This window comes from Anabas testudineus, chromosome 10 (genome assembly GCF_900324465.2).
Source record: "Anabas testudineus chromosome 10, fAnaTes1.2, whole genome shotgun sequence".
Lineage (NCBI taxonomy): Eukaryota > Metazoa > Chordata > Actinopteri > Anabantiformes > Anabantidae > Anabas > Anabas testudineus.
The window spans coordinates 13,897,608-13,915,738 of record NC_046619.1 but is presented as its reverse complement, the minus strand read 5'-3'; the positions used below and the strand labels follow the sequence as shown (position 1 = coordinate 13,915,738).

The 18,131-nt window shown below is 41.9% G+C and overlaps 2 protein-coding genes across 6 annotated transcripts in view; one reads left to right on the top strand and one right to left on the bottom strand.

Annotated features, from left to right (window-relative positions):
- The window catches only part of macrod1 (mono-ADP ribosylhydrolase 1), a 105,418-nt gene that overhangs the window by 17,974 nt on the left and 69,313 nt on the right, over window positions 1-18,131 (top strand). The window lies entirely within an intron of this gene.
- The window catches only part of flrt1b (fibronectin leucine rich transmembrane protein 1b), a 32,231-nt gene continuing 18,147 nt past the window's right edge, over window positions 4,048-18,131 (bottom strand). For all 3 annotated transcript variants that reach the window (XM_026358068.1, XM_026358066.1, XM_026358067.1), the window contains exons 2-3: window positions 11,600-12,670; window positions 4,048-8,969 (exon numbers count right to left, since the gene is read on the bottom strand). In XM_026358068.1, coding sequence (XP_026213853.1) covers window positions 6,752-8,950 — 2,199 coding nt within the window. In that variant the 5' untranslated portion in view covers window positions 8,951-8,969; window positions 11,600-12,670 and the 3' untranslated portion in view covers window positions 4,048-6,751. The remainder of the gene's footprint in view (window positions 8,970-11,599; window positions 12,671-18,131) is intronic.

Below are 18,131 nucleotides of genomic sequence, written 5' to 3'. Positions count from 1 at the left end.
TTATACCGTCGTCATGTGCCTTTTATTGGTTTCTTTACTGACCCTTTTTTCCCCCTTTGTTCCATTTGGGACAACTAACTGTACAGCTCATTACTGCAATTAAATTGTATTTGCTATATGGCTAATCATAGGCTATATTAATTTTATGCATTTAATTTGATTTTAACCATTAAAAAGTCAAATTTTATTCCGTCTTAAATTATTTTATTCTTATTTTAAATGACTGTTGCGTTTTAATGCTCATCTTATGCTTTTCTTTACCCGCGTGTTTGAAATGTGCTGTATAAATAACGCTGTAGGTTAACGGTTCTGATTAATGCTGTGATTATTTTGCTAAATATTTGTTGATGTGTTTCTCATTTCAGTTTTTCAGCCTTGAACTCGCCTGTTACCTTTAAATGAATGAAACATCCGGCAGGATGTTGTGTGTGCTCGACCTCTGGTATGATCACAATCTACTCTGTGGCATTTTCAACTAAGTCATGAATAATTTACCATGCTCCTGGAATTCATTTATTTTTTGGCTGCGGTGTGTCTGCCTCTGCTGAAGAAAGGCTGAGAGTCAGTACTCCAGAGAAATCACAAGTTGCCATAACTACAAGTGCTGAGGTCTCTGTGCAGTCCAGAGTGTAGCCCCGCAGAGGCGGGCAGTAAGCCGACCATGAGTGAAGGCTGAGAGCTTTGGAAGTCCACATCCACAGGAGCACAGAGACTGAAGCACCCCTCAGTCAGTGTTGCTCCTCGTCACAGTCGCTGATGTAGGCAGTAGATGAAACTGGATAGCTGGCGGTTTAGCGTGCGTAGAAAAGGAATCCCTCAATTAGTCAGTCTACGATGCATTATGAATGAAATAGCCGTATAAATGCCTTTTAATTCTCTTCAATTTCAGATGCTCCTTTTCCAGGTTACAAATAGCCAGTGGTAAACAGGCTCGTAATTAAGCTAAATTAAAAGATAAAACACACAAGGCTGGAAAATTGAATAGAGGACAACTCCAGCACAAGGGCAATTTGGTTATCTTTTTGTACACGCTTTCACTGTGGTTATAGCAGAACTTCTCTTGGAAGGTTTTTTTTCCTCCCTTCTCACTCGAGGCGTCTTACAGTGGCACCAAAGTGGCTCTCTGATAGGCAGCCAAATTCGTACAGTTGGTGTTGTTATAATCTCCCGGGGGCTGTCTTAGTTTGCTCTCTGCCATGTTTATTCCAGTGATGTCTAATCCACCCATTGCTATATAGGAATTGAGACCACCGCGGCTTAATGTTTTGTTGTTGTTGTTGTATCATTTCACGCCTGTGAAGTATTTCGCTAGTTTCTTGCAGTGTTCATGTGTGAGGGGAAATGTGTCATTGTTTGTTATCCAGCCCCACTGTGGTCCTTTGGGACCACCGGTCCCCTGTCATTCAAAGGTGCACAGGTGTGTGTCCAACTAGAATGACTTTTGAAGGTAATTGGAATTTGTGTTGGATTTACAGCTATGGAAAGGATTTGGGTTAGAGGTTTGTGGAATATTGTTTCAATGTTGAGTAATGTTTTGTTTGTTTTGTTTCTGTACAGATACCCATTTTTTTTTCTCATTTCAAAAGAGCGAGAGCTCCCATGTCCACATAATATATCTGTTCATGTTGTTTTCCACTGTACCCACAACAGCTGTGTGTACAGTTTACTTCTGAAAAGAAACTAATGATCGCTCCAACAGTCCTGTCAGTTTAACTCTTATCCTACCTTCAATGATTATTAGAATATATAGTAACATTTTATCCAACAAACAAAATGCAAAAACACAGTCATGTTGTTACTTGTCCATGCAGGGAAATGTTTGTAGTTACTTCAGAAACTGCTACTCTTTCTCTTTTTGCACACAAATTCTTGTCAGGTGTGTTCTGTTTACCTTAAATTGTGTTGAGACGTGAGTCCACACGTGGTTATTTAAAACACTGACTAGGTACATTCAGTTGGATATAGTTTGGAAAGTTATAAGGTCCCACAATTCACACTGCATGACAGGACAAAAAATGAGTTCAAAGAAGTTCAAGCAACTCTCTCTAGACTTCCACAATAACATTTTGTGGTGAGGCACAGGAATAAGGGTATGCATCCCATTTCTAAAGCTCAGAGTGTTCCCAGGAGCACAGTGACCTCAATAATTGGGAAATGGAACGAGTTTGGAACCTCCAGAACCCTGCCTAGAGTTGGCCATCCAGACAAACTGAGTAATCGGACAAAAAGGAGGTCAGGGAGGACATTAAGGGACTCTAAGATCACAAGGAAATTTATTCTCCTGTCTCAGACAACAATTGAACTCCAAACATCTGGTGACCCCCCGACACTGTTCATTTGCTAATACCATCCCTATGGAGTAGTGTCGTGGTAGGAGCATCAAGCTAAGGGTTCATTGCAGCAGGGCACATGGAGATTGATCATAATTAAAGGAAGAATGAAGTTTGCCAAATACAGAGAAGTTCTTGTCAGAACCTGCTCTAGAGTGCATGAGACCTGAGATTTAGGATGACATTTCAAATTTCAGAATGACAATGACATGGAGCATTTAGCCAGAATTGAACTCAGCAAAACAAGACAAGAATATAGCAGATTCAATTGGAAGTTTCCCTTTGAATCTGAAAGAGTTTGAGAGGATCTGTCAGAAAGAATGGAATAAACTGCCCAAATCTGTCTGAGAGAACGTCACTAGAGACTTACCCACTGAGACAACAGAGCTGTAACTACTTCCAAAGGGACTTCAACACTGAATTAATGGTCTGAATACTTTTGAAAGGGAGAGTTTTTGATTTTTTTAAAACATTTACAAAAGCATATTTTCACTTACTTTTTCTTGGTTGTTGAGTGTAGATTCATAGTGATGACATCTGAAGTAACTGTATGCATACATTTAGAGGAATACAGTGGCCTTTTGCTAAAGAAGCTGATAATGCATGCAAACACTAGAAGACACTTTACTGTGCACTGCAGCCTTACATCATACTTAGTGAGGAAACACTTTAGCGTGGGGTTTATAATGCAGAGGAAGAATTTAGTGCAGGCACTGAAACTGAAGACACTACTTGTTCCTATATGTGTAGCAAAGATTCTCAATCATGAATTGTGGCAATTGGACTTCTTTCTTGTTAGTATAGATTAAATAACTCTTTCTCCTTGAATATTTAAGTGTTAGATAGATGACACACTAGATTTAACATTTTAATGGAAGCATGTCTGAAAATTTCACTTTGATCCCATTTGTTCAGACTGAACAGAGATGTGTTTGAGTCTTTGAGTATAATCATTTTGTTGGGTGTAATGTGTGTTAGTATAATTAAGCTAGAGGGCCAGATGCTAGATAATGGACTGTGACAGTGAAAGGCCTCCATAATGACTGATGGGAATTTAGGGCATTGTTGTTAAGAGCACAGACGTGGAGGTACAGCTGCATCAGACTTACAGAATGTGTTTGCACAGACACATATAATCACGGATTCTTTAGACAAATATTCATAGAAAGTCTGTATGTCTCCCTCTCAGATGGACTCAACACATACTGCACAACAAACCACATCTATCCAGAGTACATGCGATATATCAGCCTCCCTCCTTCACACACCCATCACAAAGAGTTACTTCAAGATGGACACTTATACACTCCCTGTTCGTTATATTGATCCATGCTTACACAAGCTTTAGCACTCATTTAGAATCAGTGGCACATCTTCACCCAAATGCAGGAGCACAAAGCATAAACACATCTATACAAATGCATTGACACACAATCATGCAAACACACACTTACTGTACTCACAGACTTCCCAAGATAAAATCACATGCGTCTCCTTTTGGCTGGCAGATTCTTCCAAATTGATTTGGCGCATGTAGCAGCTGATGAATTCATCCACTGTGTGTGATTTAACGAGGTCCGCTCCGTCTTAGCATAAATCATGTTAATAATCGGAGCTTCAAATTGATTTTTTAAAGACATTCAACTGCATTATTTGATATCTTCAGCCATTGTTTCTGGTTTAATAACCCCCCCTCCCACACACACACACACACACACACACACACACACACACACACACACACAGAACTCATGAAACTGCTTTTCCTTTTAGGAGTCTTTATTCATCTGCGTAGAAAAAAAGACAACAGACCAATAAATGGAACAGCGTTTTCACCCATTTTTATGTTTATACATAAGAGTGTTTTCATCATCACATCCGAGGGTGACATTTTTTGAAGGAAAAGGATTTTCTACACGGAGTAAAAGGAAGCTTCAGTGCTCATAAAAAAGAAAAAAACAAAAACAAATGCATACATAAAAAAGTAAAAACCCACACCGGAGCTCTTCCAATATTACTGGTGCACAGTAACACAGGCTGGAGAAGAGAAAGAGAGCTACTGAAAGTAAGAATGGGTTTCAACACTTACGGGCTCTATCCAAATCAACCCCTCCCCATCCACCCCTCTACAGCCTCACTCTTTACTTTCTTATTTTATTCTCTCTACCCTCTCCTCTTCCTCTTTTAATCTCTGGCTGTTTGTTAGTTTTCCTTTGAAGTTCCTCCTCCTTTAAAGTATATTAGTGGGGTTGCTGAGAAGCAGTCAGAAAGTTGAACTGCACAGTGTAGCGGTCAGGCTGTGATTCCTGTTAACAGAACCATTCTGTACTAAGGCCTATAAAACTGGAGACCTGAGTCAACTAACAACTAATTTATCTCCCAGAGCGCATCAGATCAGCTTTGACATTTTTAGACAGGTTTTGCATGTGACTCATACCACCTGAAATACCATCTTGCAACAAATAATTTTCTTAATTGTTTAATCTTCTGATTATTGTGTTTATTTATAAGTGAACAGTTTGGTTTATAAAACATCAGGAAATTGTGAAAACTGCTAATTTGTCAACTATTCTAACATTTGGCCATGTTTTTTAATTTACTGCATTATGCAAAAGCTTTGTGTTTATCCATAATCAGTTTCTCTATCAGTATATCCTCAGTATAGTCCAAGTACTATATGATTATATGTGTAAATAGCACAATATAAAACCTGTCCATATTACAGACTGATGCCCCCATTTAAATACCAATGCAACAATTAAATATTTTTTTAAAAATAAAGTTGGGAAGATATATTGAAGTGAATTTTAGCAAAGAGTAATTAGACCAGAGGAGTTCTGACTTCCACTCAAAATTATTATCTGCTTATTTTCAGTTAAATAATTTTAACCAGCCTCTAGAAGTTAATGGGTTACTATTATAAGATGTATAATTGGGTTTTTTTTTTTCTCTTCATTTGCAAATGTAATTTAATAATGAGACCAGGCCACATTTGAAATTAGGTGCATGCATTTTGCAAATTTTAAGAGGGAGACTTTTTTGTATTGTGGTCTTTGCAATCACTTTATTTTAATTGTTTTCTCTGATTGTCTTGTCATTGCTTTCTACTAACATTTTTGAAATTACAATATGCGTCGTGTAAATGGGACTGTGTTGTGGTGACAATAAATGATACATGAGGTGAAAGTAACTGCCCAAAAATATTCTATAATGAGTCTTTGACTTGTAATGATCACAAACAAATGACAACATCAGTCCTCGGAGGAAATGTGCAGTCTGTTATCAATCAAGTATTTGCAGAGAGCAGTAGTGGATGCACTGTGGGTAAAACTTGAGCCATTTTTAGATGACGATGTCACATTATTCCAGTTGTCACCCCTCTTCTTTACTCCGTCTGCACTCACTTCAATCCCCCATCTTCTTTTCCTTTTGTCTGCTTTTTTACCTCCTGCCGCTGCATTTGTCACACGCCCTTTTTCCACTTATCTTCCTTTTTTCCTTTTCTTTTCTGTCCTCGCTCTCTGCCTTAAGCCAGCACACCTCTCTCAGCATCTCCAGCACCACTCTCTCTACCCTTGTCTTCTTTTATGTTCTCCCTCTCCTTCCATCTATCTATCCATCACCCCCACTTCTCTCTCTCTCCCTCTCATTAGTCTCCCCATGCTGTGGTTTGTGTCTCTCGTCTCTGTCAGGACTGTTATCACTGCTGTCAGCTCCCTTGGCGAGAACAAAGTCGTCCTCTGCTCACGGCACCACAAAAGACACGAGAGAAATAAAAGGAAAGAGCCTCAGCCAAAAAAAAGAAAAAAAAAAGAAGAAGAGGCGGAAAGGAGGAAAAATTAAACAAGAGGAGAGTAAACCAGAGGAAGGGAGGGTGCTAGGAACGCATCTTTTCATGTCAACCATGATGCATTGTCATCTGTGAGTTTTAACAACCATTGATTTCTCCTTCTGTCATCCCTTTTATCTATACAGCACAGAGCTTACAGTTGGTAGGAAGATATGAGAGCTATCTCTATACACATCAAGTGCCTTTTCCTCATATTATAAATATATCTCCTGCTAAATCAGCTAAGCCTAGTTTATCAACCTCAAATAAGTTACTGTGTATTACTATGAGCTGAGAAGAACAGTAGGTTTGAAAGACACTGAGATATCCAAAAGAGAAAACGTAACCATTTATAACTATAAGTAAGCGCTAAAAGAAGGGCCTACTGTATAAAGTATCATACAGTAGTAGAGTATAGTAGGACTGTTACTTCTGTCACTCAATAGCAATGTCCAATCAACATACACATAGCTGAAATCAGTCTTTTCTACTTAGCAAACCAATTAGAATTGAACCAGCAGAGGCACAGAGGGTACTTTGGAAACCAAGGACAAAATGTGACCAGACCAAACCAGAGTGTGTACCTATATCATCACGTGTAGGCATAATCTATGTCGGGGATGCCACCCTCTCTGTAGCCACGGTTGGTACCATAAGTAACATGATGGTGGTTGGTTTGGCTGAGGATGGTGCCATTGAGGCTGCCAGCTCCGTGGCTGCTCCGGTAGGTCCCATTCGCTTGGGAGGAGGAGGAGGAAGAGGGGAAAATGGTGTGGATGTAGGTGACATCCTCCAGCTTAGACTGCAAAGGCTGATGGGCCATAGCTGTCATCTGAAACCCTGCAGGAGGGGCCCTGATCTCTAAGATGGAAGTGTCTTTCTTGGTGCCTGACTCTACATAGTCATCATAATGCTTTCCACCTCGGCCCCTGCTGTATGAACCTGAGTCCCCAGACATGTAACCTGCCCTCTGTCCATACCAGCAGAAGATGCCAAAGATTAATAGCAGGCTTACCAATGCTGTGGCACCCCCAATGATCCCAGCCAGTGGCAAGGCTGTGAGCTCTGAGTCCTGTCCCTCTTTATCTGACCCCTCCCCTCCCGAGCTGACCAGAGCCTCTCCAGTCTCTATCTGTGCACAGGCTGGGGCTGAGTCTTTATTGTCCGTGTCTATGCTGCCAATTCGTGATGAACCCATGCTGGAACCCCCGAATGAGGGCTCCTGTCGTAGTGGCAGCAGGCAAATGAGGTAATGGGAGCGTGGGGTGAGCTGGGTAAGGAGGTACTGTCTCCTCTCTCCAGGAACCAGAGTCTCTGTTATTGAACCAAGAGCTGCACTGCTACCCAGCCTCAGCCATGACAGGCGGAAGGAAGGTGCTGGCTGTGGACACAACCAACTCACCAGTACACTGTCTGAAGAGAGAGGTTTTACAGTCAGTTCCAGGGTCTCTCCAGGTACCTGCCCCCCTTCACCTGGGGGTAGAGGCATAACAAAACCCGGCCTCTTGGCTCGTAGTGTGAAGAGGGAGCCTTGTGTGGGGACCAGTAGAGAGGTGGTGGTGGTGCTGCCATGTGGGACTGAAGCTACTGCTTGGCTCCCTCCAACACCATTGTCACCTCCTACATCCTTTTCTGCTGGGTTCACCCCGGCTCCAGTACTGGGACCAGGAGGAGGGCCTTCACACTGCTCCATCAGGGAGGTTAGGTCTCTGAGGCTCTGGCCCCTTACAGGCTCAGGCCCCTGACAGGTCAGGCCTCTGACTGTCACTGCTGACCCCCGACTGTGCAGCCAGGCGTGGAGCCAGCGAAGGTTGCAGCCGCAGTACCAAGGGTTTCCTCGCAGCAGTAGCATCTCCAGGCTTTCTGTGTCTTTCAGTAGTCCTCGAGGGAGAGTGGTCAGATTGTTGCCAGACAGGTCCAGCCGCTGAAGCCGCCGCATCCCATCCAGTGCCCCCCTTGGTATGTGGGTCATTCCGTTGTCTTGCAAATGAAGTCGTACAAGGTGAGCTGAAGGTAGGTTGACTGGTGGTGACTGCAGGGCATTCCGTACCAGTGACAGCTCAGTCAGGTTGGAGAGTCGAGAAAAAGTGTCATCTGCAATGCGTGTATTGGCCAACAGGTTCCCATCCAGGACCAAGCGTCGAAGTGAGGAGAGTCCCCGGAAAGCATGTGTTGGGATGGTGCTGATTCTGTTGTCATCCAGCCGCAACTCTTCCAAGGATGCTGGCAAGCCTGCAGGGATGCTTGACAGGTGGTTTCGAGACAGAAACAGCAATCGAAGCCGTGGAGTCCCAGAAAAAGCTCTTTCCTGGATGCTAACTGTTGATATAGAGTTATCATCCAGGTGTAAACGTTCTAGTAATGGTAATTTGGCTAGAGCTGATCGCGGTAACGTTCGTATGTTATTATCCTGCAAATGGAGCTCCCGTAACGAAGGCGGGAGGTGTATAGGGAATTCATCCAACTGATTAGCGTACAGGTATATCACTCGTATAGAAGTACTGCGTTCTAGAGAAGGAGGCAGCCCGGCGTTGCCTAGCCGGTTGCTCTGCAAGTAGAGGATGGCAGCCGTTAACGGTAGTGGAGGAATTATGCTGAGGCCACGGTCGTTGCAGTAGACAAAACCCTCATCACAGCGGCACACTGAAGGACAAACAATGCCCTCATCTCCTTCGCCTGTCTCCATGGCAATTGCCGCTGCCGCCAGCTCCAGCACCTCAGCCAGTAAGGTGAGGCACAGGAGGAGCAGAAAGAGCCAATCGCGGAGCTCAGCAAGACTCTCAGCTGCCATGTTGGCGCACAGCTCCTGACTGAAAGAGAAGAAATGGGGAAACTGGATTAGTGCAAAGAATAAAACTCATTATATTCATTATATTCAAAGGAGAAAGTAGTAAGACATGTGGGCAAAAGGACAGAAATTTTAGATAAAGAGTGCAGGACAAAGCACAGTTAACCTCTTCCTCTAAAATTGCTTTACTTAAGTGCTGCATTTTCTACCTGCTGTTAAAAGTAAAGTTTTTTTTTATCTTGTAAGTGGAGAAGATTTTGGGATTGAAAAGTCAGACGTACTATAGAGGGGTTGTCCAATATTATATGGGTCAGAGCAACCAAGCAGAAGACAAATGGACATTTAGAGGCAGAGAGCACCATGAGGGGTGGAGTGAGTGGGCGAGAAAGATTTCAAGAATCAGGGAAAGCAAATGAATGACGGAGATGGAGAAAATTGGACAGTGGAGGGAAAATAAGTGAAGAAGAATCTTTCCGGGGAGCTAAAATGGAGTGAGTGACATGAAACTAAAATGGATGAGAGAACGGGGAGAAGGAAATCAGATTAATTGCCCTCAGTGCTGCTGATAGCTCTGACGACAACAGAAGTACAGTACCTAACTTGTTGTGACTGCACTATATCCAACTCTCAAATTAAATTATAAAGAGAATATGCATGAGTAGAACTTTCACAGGTTTCCCACAGTGTGCTCAGAAACACAAAGCATCTCAGGGTATGGCCAAAACACACAAAGCTAAATTCTCACACATATCAGTCTGTGTAAAAACCAACGTGTATAATTCATGTTTTGCCTTGATCGTTGTTCGTGAAATTTCTGTAAATTATTCACGGAAGTGGTCCTGAAACCCCAAGACATGTTTTAGCGAGATGTTTTACAAAGAAGCATTTTTCTGCATCATGAATATGTTCCTTGGTTGATGATTTATGGTGTGTCTCCTAGTGAATCCCTGACACCAACGTTAATAACATAAATTTACAATTCTGAAAAAATGATCTCTGTGCACTCACATTTAAAGCTCTCTATTTATAGAATATGAATAATATACAGTGGAGAAAGTTGTGGAAATTACATTGTGACACACTCTTGTTTGAATGCTTTCTTTTGGGTAGCCTGAGGCTGGAAAATGTGTCCTGATGTGAAATGCCTGACATGATTTGACAGCACATTTGATAAACAAATTCTCTAAAGGCAAGTTTTTTTTCCCCTCTCCTTCTGTGCATGCTTGCATGTGTGTGTGTTTGTATGTGAACTTGGTACTAGATGCAAAATTGCCCCTTGGCTATAGTCAAAATCCATGCAAAGCAAACAAGAGATGGCAACAATAGAAGAGACTGAGGGAGGGGGGAGGTGGCAGGAAGGGGGAGAGGGATGGAGGCGAGGAGACAGATGGAGAGTTGGACAGTCAGTCAGAGGAAGAGAGGGGAAAATGAGTTCCTGGCAGTGAAGACTGAAGTCAGTATCAGCTGAGTTTGCTGCAAAAAATGGTTCCAAACATGGGTTGGTTGTTTTTTCTGTAAGACGGGTGTAAAAATAGCTTCACTTGTGTACCTGCAAAGCTTGTGTGTGCATCTATGTGTGCATACGTGACAGAGATCTGTATCAACAACAACCAGCTTCTGTCTCGGCTCAATACAGGCAGTATTAGATATGTAAGAGTGTGCTGAGTAATTCGGCACGGACCCAGACTATATTTTTCCTCTCTTTTATAAATGGTATTTTTAGCTTAGATCTGACTATTTCCAAGTATTACCAGTGTTTGAGAGACAGAAAAAGTAAAGCAGAGGAGCACATGCACACAAGAGGGAGTGTCAAGGTATGAGCTGAGACCATATTGGGAATGCTCTATGAATATAAACTAGCATATGCTTCAGTGCCACACTATCCCCACTTCCCTTTCATAAATATCCTCTTGGCATAAACTGGTTTGTGTGTGTTTTTTTTTCCCTACATGCCAAGGTTTCCTCTCGACACGTCGTCTTAATGATCCTTAGATTTTTCTGTCTTCTTCTCTCCCTGGCTCGTTCTCTCACTCCAACTGTCGCTCTCCTTTCTCTGCATCTATATCTTTCTTGTCATCTGCCTCTCCGATCCACCCACTATCACCTCCTCCCCTTCATCATCTTTCATTATATCTGTTCTCAGGTTTGTTTACAGAAGTGTCCGTGCAGTCATCCTCCTCCTCTCCTCCCCGTCTCTATCTCTTTCTAATCCTCTTTTATCGTTTCCTCTCCAGTCGTCTGTTGATTCCTACACACTGAGATTGGATCAATCAGCTCTGGTTAAGTCCTCCTGCCCAGACCTCCTCTCTCCTCTCCTCCATGGCAACTTAGTTTCTGTTTTTCATTTAGATGCAGCCCCCCCATCTCCCCCACCCTCCTTTTCTTTCTCACTCCCTCTCAGCCTCAGCTTTCTCACCTCCGCATTCGCCTTCCTCTCCCTTTGTGGCATTTTTTCCCCCCAATACATTTCAATCATGTTCTGAAGTAAAAGGCTTTGTTGGAGCACAGAGGCAGTGTGTGTTTCTTCCTATCATGTAGCTGAAAGCAAGATGTAAGTGTGATGTTCTTCATTGCTGTGAATGCAAGAAGAACGTGTATGTGAATGTGTGTTAAAGGTCTGATCGACCTAAGGTGTGCAGAGGGCTTGCTAACCTGCTTTGTCTCTGTGCTGTTCACGTCCGCTGCAGCCTTGTTTTTCTTGTATCAAGGATTTGTGGAAAGCAGTATTAATGTGTTTAAATGTGAGACTGTGGATGTCGCTGTGGATCTCTGTGTGTTAAAGCAGTTTCCCAGTCTTTGAATCGTTCAGAAGTGCAGCCTCGTTCCTTGGGGCCGTTGAATCTTCCTCAGCTTGGGTGAATGATGATAGGGATGATGATAGCCTGCACTCCAGGGCTCCACGAGTAGCAACACCAGCATGGCTCAAAGCCGCCTCGGCACCCACATTTGTGTTGTGTTGTGTGTGTGTCCTGTTGCCAAGCTCTCTCTCTCTCTCTGGGTAAGGGGCTTTTAGGCCTGCCAACTCAAGTCATCTTCAACAAGCGTCCAGAGGCCTAATTCAGAAACCACCCTTCCACACCCAAATGCTACAGTTGGGCAGACAGTCAGAAGATGGTTGAGAGCTCAAGGGTCCTTCTTCGAAGTTAAAAGCAATCCTGGATACTCATGCAAACAGTGGGTCATGCAAAAATGGTTCTGTGCTGCACTGCTGTTGCTTTGAATAGCCAGGTAGTGTTAATAATTAATGGGTACTACAATGAGAAACAGTGAGGTTTCCAGGGATCAGAAGAATCCAACAAATCGTCCTTATGGAAATTTGATAATATTGTTATTACGTTGTATTAAAGCAATTATTACAACATAAATGTCACAGTTCAGTGATGATAAGGTTTTGAAGCTGTGACGGACAGGTTGACTCGGTGCAGGCTGTAATATTTGAGTTCAGAGGGAGAAGTCTTCAGTCTTTCTTTCTCCTTTCCTCTCGGTTTCAGCCTCACTCTCCTCTGCTAAATCTTTGATCACTTCCTTTTCAGTTCACACAGATCATCTTCAGAGGCAGCAAAGCCTGATGACACTGTGCACTGTATAGAGTCTGTGCTAAGTAGCATGAGATGGTGTGAACAGTTCTCCCACAGGTTATAAGAAATGTACCACCATCTAGTGTCCTAAAGGAAGGCTGTTTGCTTCAGAAGGACAGCTGACTGAGTGCTGGTGAGCACCAATCTGAAAAGAGAGAACAGACAGAAATAGTATTAGAATTTTCATTTGGTATTTGGGATGGATTAAAGGTCAGTCATTTAGTAAATTATACACTCTGCTGTTTTTTTCTGTGTGGCTGTGTTGTTCACTAAAAGTGATGTATTTTTATTGGAAGCACTTGTTGTGTGAAGTGGAAAATATTCTTCATTATATTGAACTGCCAGCACTCAGGGAAAAGAGTCTTTCCATTGTGAAGTTTTAGCTGATGATTTGATTATTACAGTTTCATGCGTTCTCATAAAATGTCTAGGAGGACTAGTTAACTGGAATGAAAGTGCTGTCTGTAAGTTTTACTGTTTAAGATGAAAATGGGCTAACCTCAAATGTGGCTAAGTAAATAAACTTGAAACAGAGTTACTGAGCTGTGCGATAAGGATGCATGAAAATCATCCATTATATTGGTCCTTGGTCAGTTTATCAACTTCTCCAGTTTAGGGGAGGATTAAACTGAAACTGTCAGATACAGCATGTCTTACTGCAGGGGTTCTTCATTTCTGGCTCATCACCACCCACTTGTGTCTCAGCATCAAAGGCTGAATACATTACACAACGTGGTGGTAAACTTACATCCGAAGACTTCAGTTTCATAACGCTGATCTCGCTACAGCAAACTACAAACAATTAGGTCTAATTTCTACAGAGAAATTACAAGATGCATTTTTGCTACTGCATTAATTATTTTGTGACTCCCTACATGACGCCATTTTGGGTCTCACTTTTGTTTAAGAGCTTAGAAAATACAGTGTCAAAAGGCATCCTGTAGACTTAACATATATCAAAGGGCAACTGACTATATAGGTTTTTTATGTTAGTGGCCTAAAGTCACTCATTTAACCAAATTAGTGTTAAATAGATAAGTGTTACAAAGCCTCTCAGTTCACACCCAACTTGTTTACCTAATTATAGGGTTTAAGGGGTAAGAAATAAAGAGTTCACTGCATAATATTCAAATATTGGCACAATAGTTTACACATTTAAATAAAAAAAAATGAAGGTGCTTTAAATGCTGCATAAATTAGTTTTAAATTTTTTACACCAGCTTTCTTTAAATAGTGCCAACATGTAATGTTAGCTTTCAGTGTTGGCACAATATGGAATAGTAAAAGGTACAGGCTAAGTAATTATCCCCATCAGAACAGTTATACCTTTTAATATTAAGTACCTCATGAAAATACTTCCTGAAGGTCAACACTGCATACGCGCAACGCTAAGCTCCCAGTGGACACAAGCCTCCCATTAAGGTAACTCCATGTTTTATATGTGTTTTTTTTTCTCCACACAAAGGCATTGAAGTGTTCATTAACCACCACGCACTAAGTGCCTGTATCTTGTGTGCAAAATCAAACCCCCTAGTGAACACTGGCTTTGGAAATATAAGGTTTTTCATCAGGCATACTGAGTGTACAGAGACAGATTCATCAAGGCCATTAACTGCTCCGCTGCTCACATTCGGCCGTTCACTTCATCCCAGAGTAAGTAGACTACAAAGCCAACTGGGAAATTATCATGCAGTTTGCTTAAACACAAATAGAGACAAATAAAGCCGTCCTCATTTTCATTTTCAAAAGACACATGTTGTAGCTGAGACGAACTTGGTCAACGGGCCTATGTCTATGTATGTCTGTTTGCATCCTTCAAGGTTATTTAAAAAGGCCTTAAATTATGCACAATATGTCCTAAACTCAGGGTGAAAGAGTGTGTTTTTATTTTAGGTTTGGTGTTTTAACTGGTTCCGCAAATAGAAAGGAATGCGTTTTACTGGGAGTGCAGTTTAGTGGGGTGGTGAGGTGGTTGGTATGAGATGAAGTTGGGCACTGTGTGGTGAGGTAAATTGTCCTTTTGTAAATCAGCTCTAGACTGATATCCAATTTGTGGCATAGTAAACTGATTTATATGTGCACAGTGCGGCTAACGTGAAATGAAAACAGCTTGACGTGGGATAGAATGCTAAATAGACACTGTTTGGGATTGGCATTTAAGGAGAAATGAGATAATGGTCTATTCAAGGACAGTGTATGCGTATAAATATATACAGAGTGTGGTGGTGTATGAACATTACAAAGTAATTTAACAATTATCATTGCATTCATGTGAAATTCACTGACTGATGTCTAAAATAATAAAATCTTGTTGTGTTAGTATCTTGGAGGCCAAAGCTTTTAAGTAGCTTCGAAATGAAATCACAATTAAGATGTCACCTTTAATAACAGTAGCTGTCGTTATAAAACACATTCCCTCAGTTTGTTGCAATGCGGGTCTACAACTACTCTTACAATCTACACTAATCTTCGCCTACCGCAGGCAAAATGTCTGCCTGCATTGGACAAGATGTGAATATTGAACATCAGTAGCATTACCACAGCTCACTGCCATTGCCTATTAGACATCAATATGTGAAACTCTAAGTGACGCTAGGTAGGGAGAGTATGTATTTTTTAGACAAAACTCCTGTTAAAAAAAAAGATTAATTGATTATTAATGAAAATAATGACTAGTTACGACTCTTTACTAGATGTAATGGAGCGTCTTACAAGGATTAAATTAGCCAACAGGTGTTCAGGTCATACTCCATTTCCTTTTTTATGTTTGTAATTTGCTTTATTACTTATGTGTCCATATCCTGTAAAAACAGAGTTAAGCCACACACAAATAAGTAACTGTTCTCTGGTGACATCGGGACATTAAACACACTGGTAAATGATCTACAATGATGTGCAGCTGTAAGGTGATGCAGAAAAGTGGAAATATTTGAGTTGCTCAGTAAGAAAGTATAAAATATCTCAGCTTTTATCCTGTAATAGAAATCTACAAAACAGTTTCAGTGTATTATTACCTCCTAGTTTAACATAACTTTCCTAACACCACTAGTAAACAGTAGCATTAATAAAAAGAGCAGCTTCCACACTTGGGCTGGTGACCCATATAGTGTTGAGGTCAAAAACATTTCTGACTGACCCTTCACTGTGCATCTTTTCTGTTGTACTTGTTTTTTTTTCCTCCCGAGGAACAAAGAGCACAGAGAACGTCTCATTCCTCAGGGGAGACAGAAATCACTCTGCTCTTGTGAGCGAGTCAATGACAACTGTGTAGCTACAGGCACGCCACAGTATGTGACTTTCACTGTGGCTTCTCTGTCGTCCAAATGCTCTCACTGTTTTGTTTTCCTCTTTTCTTTTGAACAACAGCGATCAGATATTAGGATTTTTTTCCTTGCTAGATGAGGACACCAGTAGAGAAGGCTTGTGGAGATACAAATAAAGACACTGAGGATATATTTGCAAACATAAACAAACTAAATGGACCTGCATCAGGCCTCAGGGCTACTGAGGACAACAACTAAATACTACCGCCTTTACAGTATGTTGGACACTTTTTATACAGCACATCTGTTAGAGAAAAGTGTGCAGATGTGCAAAAGTGTCCTGTAAGCGATTTATGTTCTTATAGATTTACAGATGGAGGCAACATATGCACAGACATGTGGGCAGAGCTCTAATGTATGCGTGGCTAGCGGTCACCTTGTTTCATTTACAGATGGAGGTAAGATATAAAGTACAGAGGAGAGTCTGAGACTACAGGTGTGTTTGCTTGCATAATGTATGCCTTTGCTCAAGACAAAGCGCTGAGAATGAGACTAAGAAGCCTCTTGTTAATGAACCGGCAGACTAAGAGGGCATACTTGGATGTTTTCATCGTCATTTTCATCAAAAATCGCAGGCAAAAAGGGAATCTTCTGTTTTTCCAAATTCTTCTCCAAATGACCTTGTGGTTGCATTATCAGAAATTTGAAACACTGAAGTGGGTGGCGGAAGGAAAATTGACAATATCAAATTTCCATTTCCATCCACCCTTTGCTCCATCAGTCTATGCAGAATAATTTGGAAAATGGAAACCAAAGAAAAGTGACAGCTGTGATACTTGGCAGAGTGCTCGCTCTGTGCGCTGCAGGGAGCTAGGAAATAGGAACTGAGGGAGTAGGAGCTAGGGATTAATAGTTATGGGGCTGGGGACCAAAGTCTGAATACTTTGTAATCATGTGGCTGCCTAACCCCAGTGTTAGCGAGGTTGATGAGCACGCGTCCCTGCTGACACACACTCTCTCTACATCCACCTTACTGAATATTAATATTGAGCAGAGAATCCCTCTGAGCCCCATTGTCAGACGGCCCTATTGTTCTCTACTGGCCTCTGCCTTGGTGCATGTGTGTGTGTGTGTTTAGTATTTATGCGTAAGTTGGTGTCTGCATTGTGTACTTATGCATATTATGCCCATGTCTTCATTGCACGTGTGTGTTGGCTGCAGCAGAGCAGCAGTTAAAGCAGTAGCAAGGGAGATGAAGGGTGTGTTCGTGGCCCGCCATAGGCCCATAAAGACAACTGGCCTGAGAACACTTGGACCAGCCATCAGGGCCCAACATTGGCAATTATTTCACCTAGAGGCACAATCTGTAAAATGAACACTCTCATTAAAAAGACCAAGAGTGTGCACATGTGTATGCATGTACATGTTTGTGTATGTGTGCACACGGACGACCGCGCAAGTCAATTTAGAGGCAGGGAAAATATATGGCAGCACAAATGCTTGTCTTTCAATCAAAGAATAATGTGCTGTTTATGATGTCTGACTTTGGATGTGTACTCATGTATGTGTGTATGTACACATTTTTTTGTGGATGTGAGCACATCTGTGACTGTGTGTGCATTGATGTGTTTGTGTCGGTGTGTGTATCTATCTGTATGGATTTATGTGTGTGAGTGTGACTGTTTAACTACCCCGCACACGTAACCTCCCCATCTCTGCCTCCCTGTTTCTCATTTACTGAGCCAGCGCCAGAGAGAAGGAGTGTGGGGAAACGAGAAAACAAGTGATAGAGGGGAAAGGAGAAAGAGAGATGGTGAAACAAGAGGCGGAGAGCGAGGGAGGACGGTAGAGGTTTATACAAGAAAAATGAAGTGAGGCTGGAGTAAAAAGGGAGAGAGGAAAAGAGGAGGGATGGGAAGATAGAGAAGCAGGAAGATGGGGGAAAGAGAAAGAGGAGGAGGAGGAGGCGGCAGCAGATTTATGAAGCCATTGGAATGTAATTTGGAGGCAGAAATTACTGTCAGCCCGAGCAAGGTTTAAAGTCACTGAAGCCTGAATCCAGGCCCTGACTCTCTCTCTCTCTCTCTCTTTGTGTGTGTGTGTGTGTGTGTGAGAGTGTGTGTGATTGTTTGGCAAGTATCACAGACAAATGGATAGCAAATGTGATGCAGAATAATACCACAGAGGCTCTGCAGTTATACTTGTCATACACACTGAACACCATGTGTGGGTGTGTGTATATACTGTATGTGCTTGCCCATTGTTACTACCCCTCCACGCATGAGTGACATGACTACATAGCATCGGAACATAACCCAGCATTCATATTTAACAGCTCATATT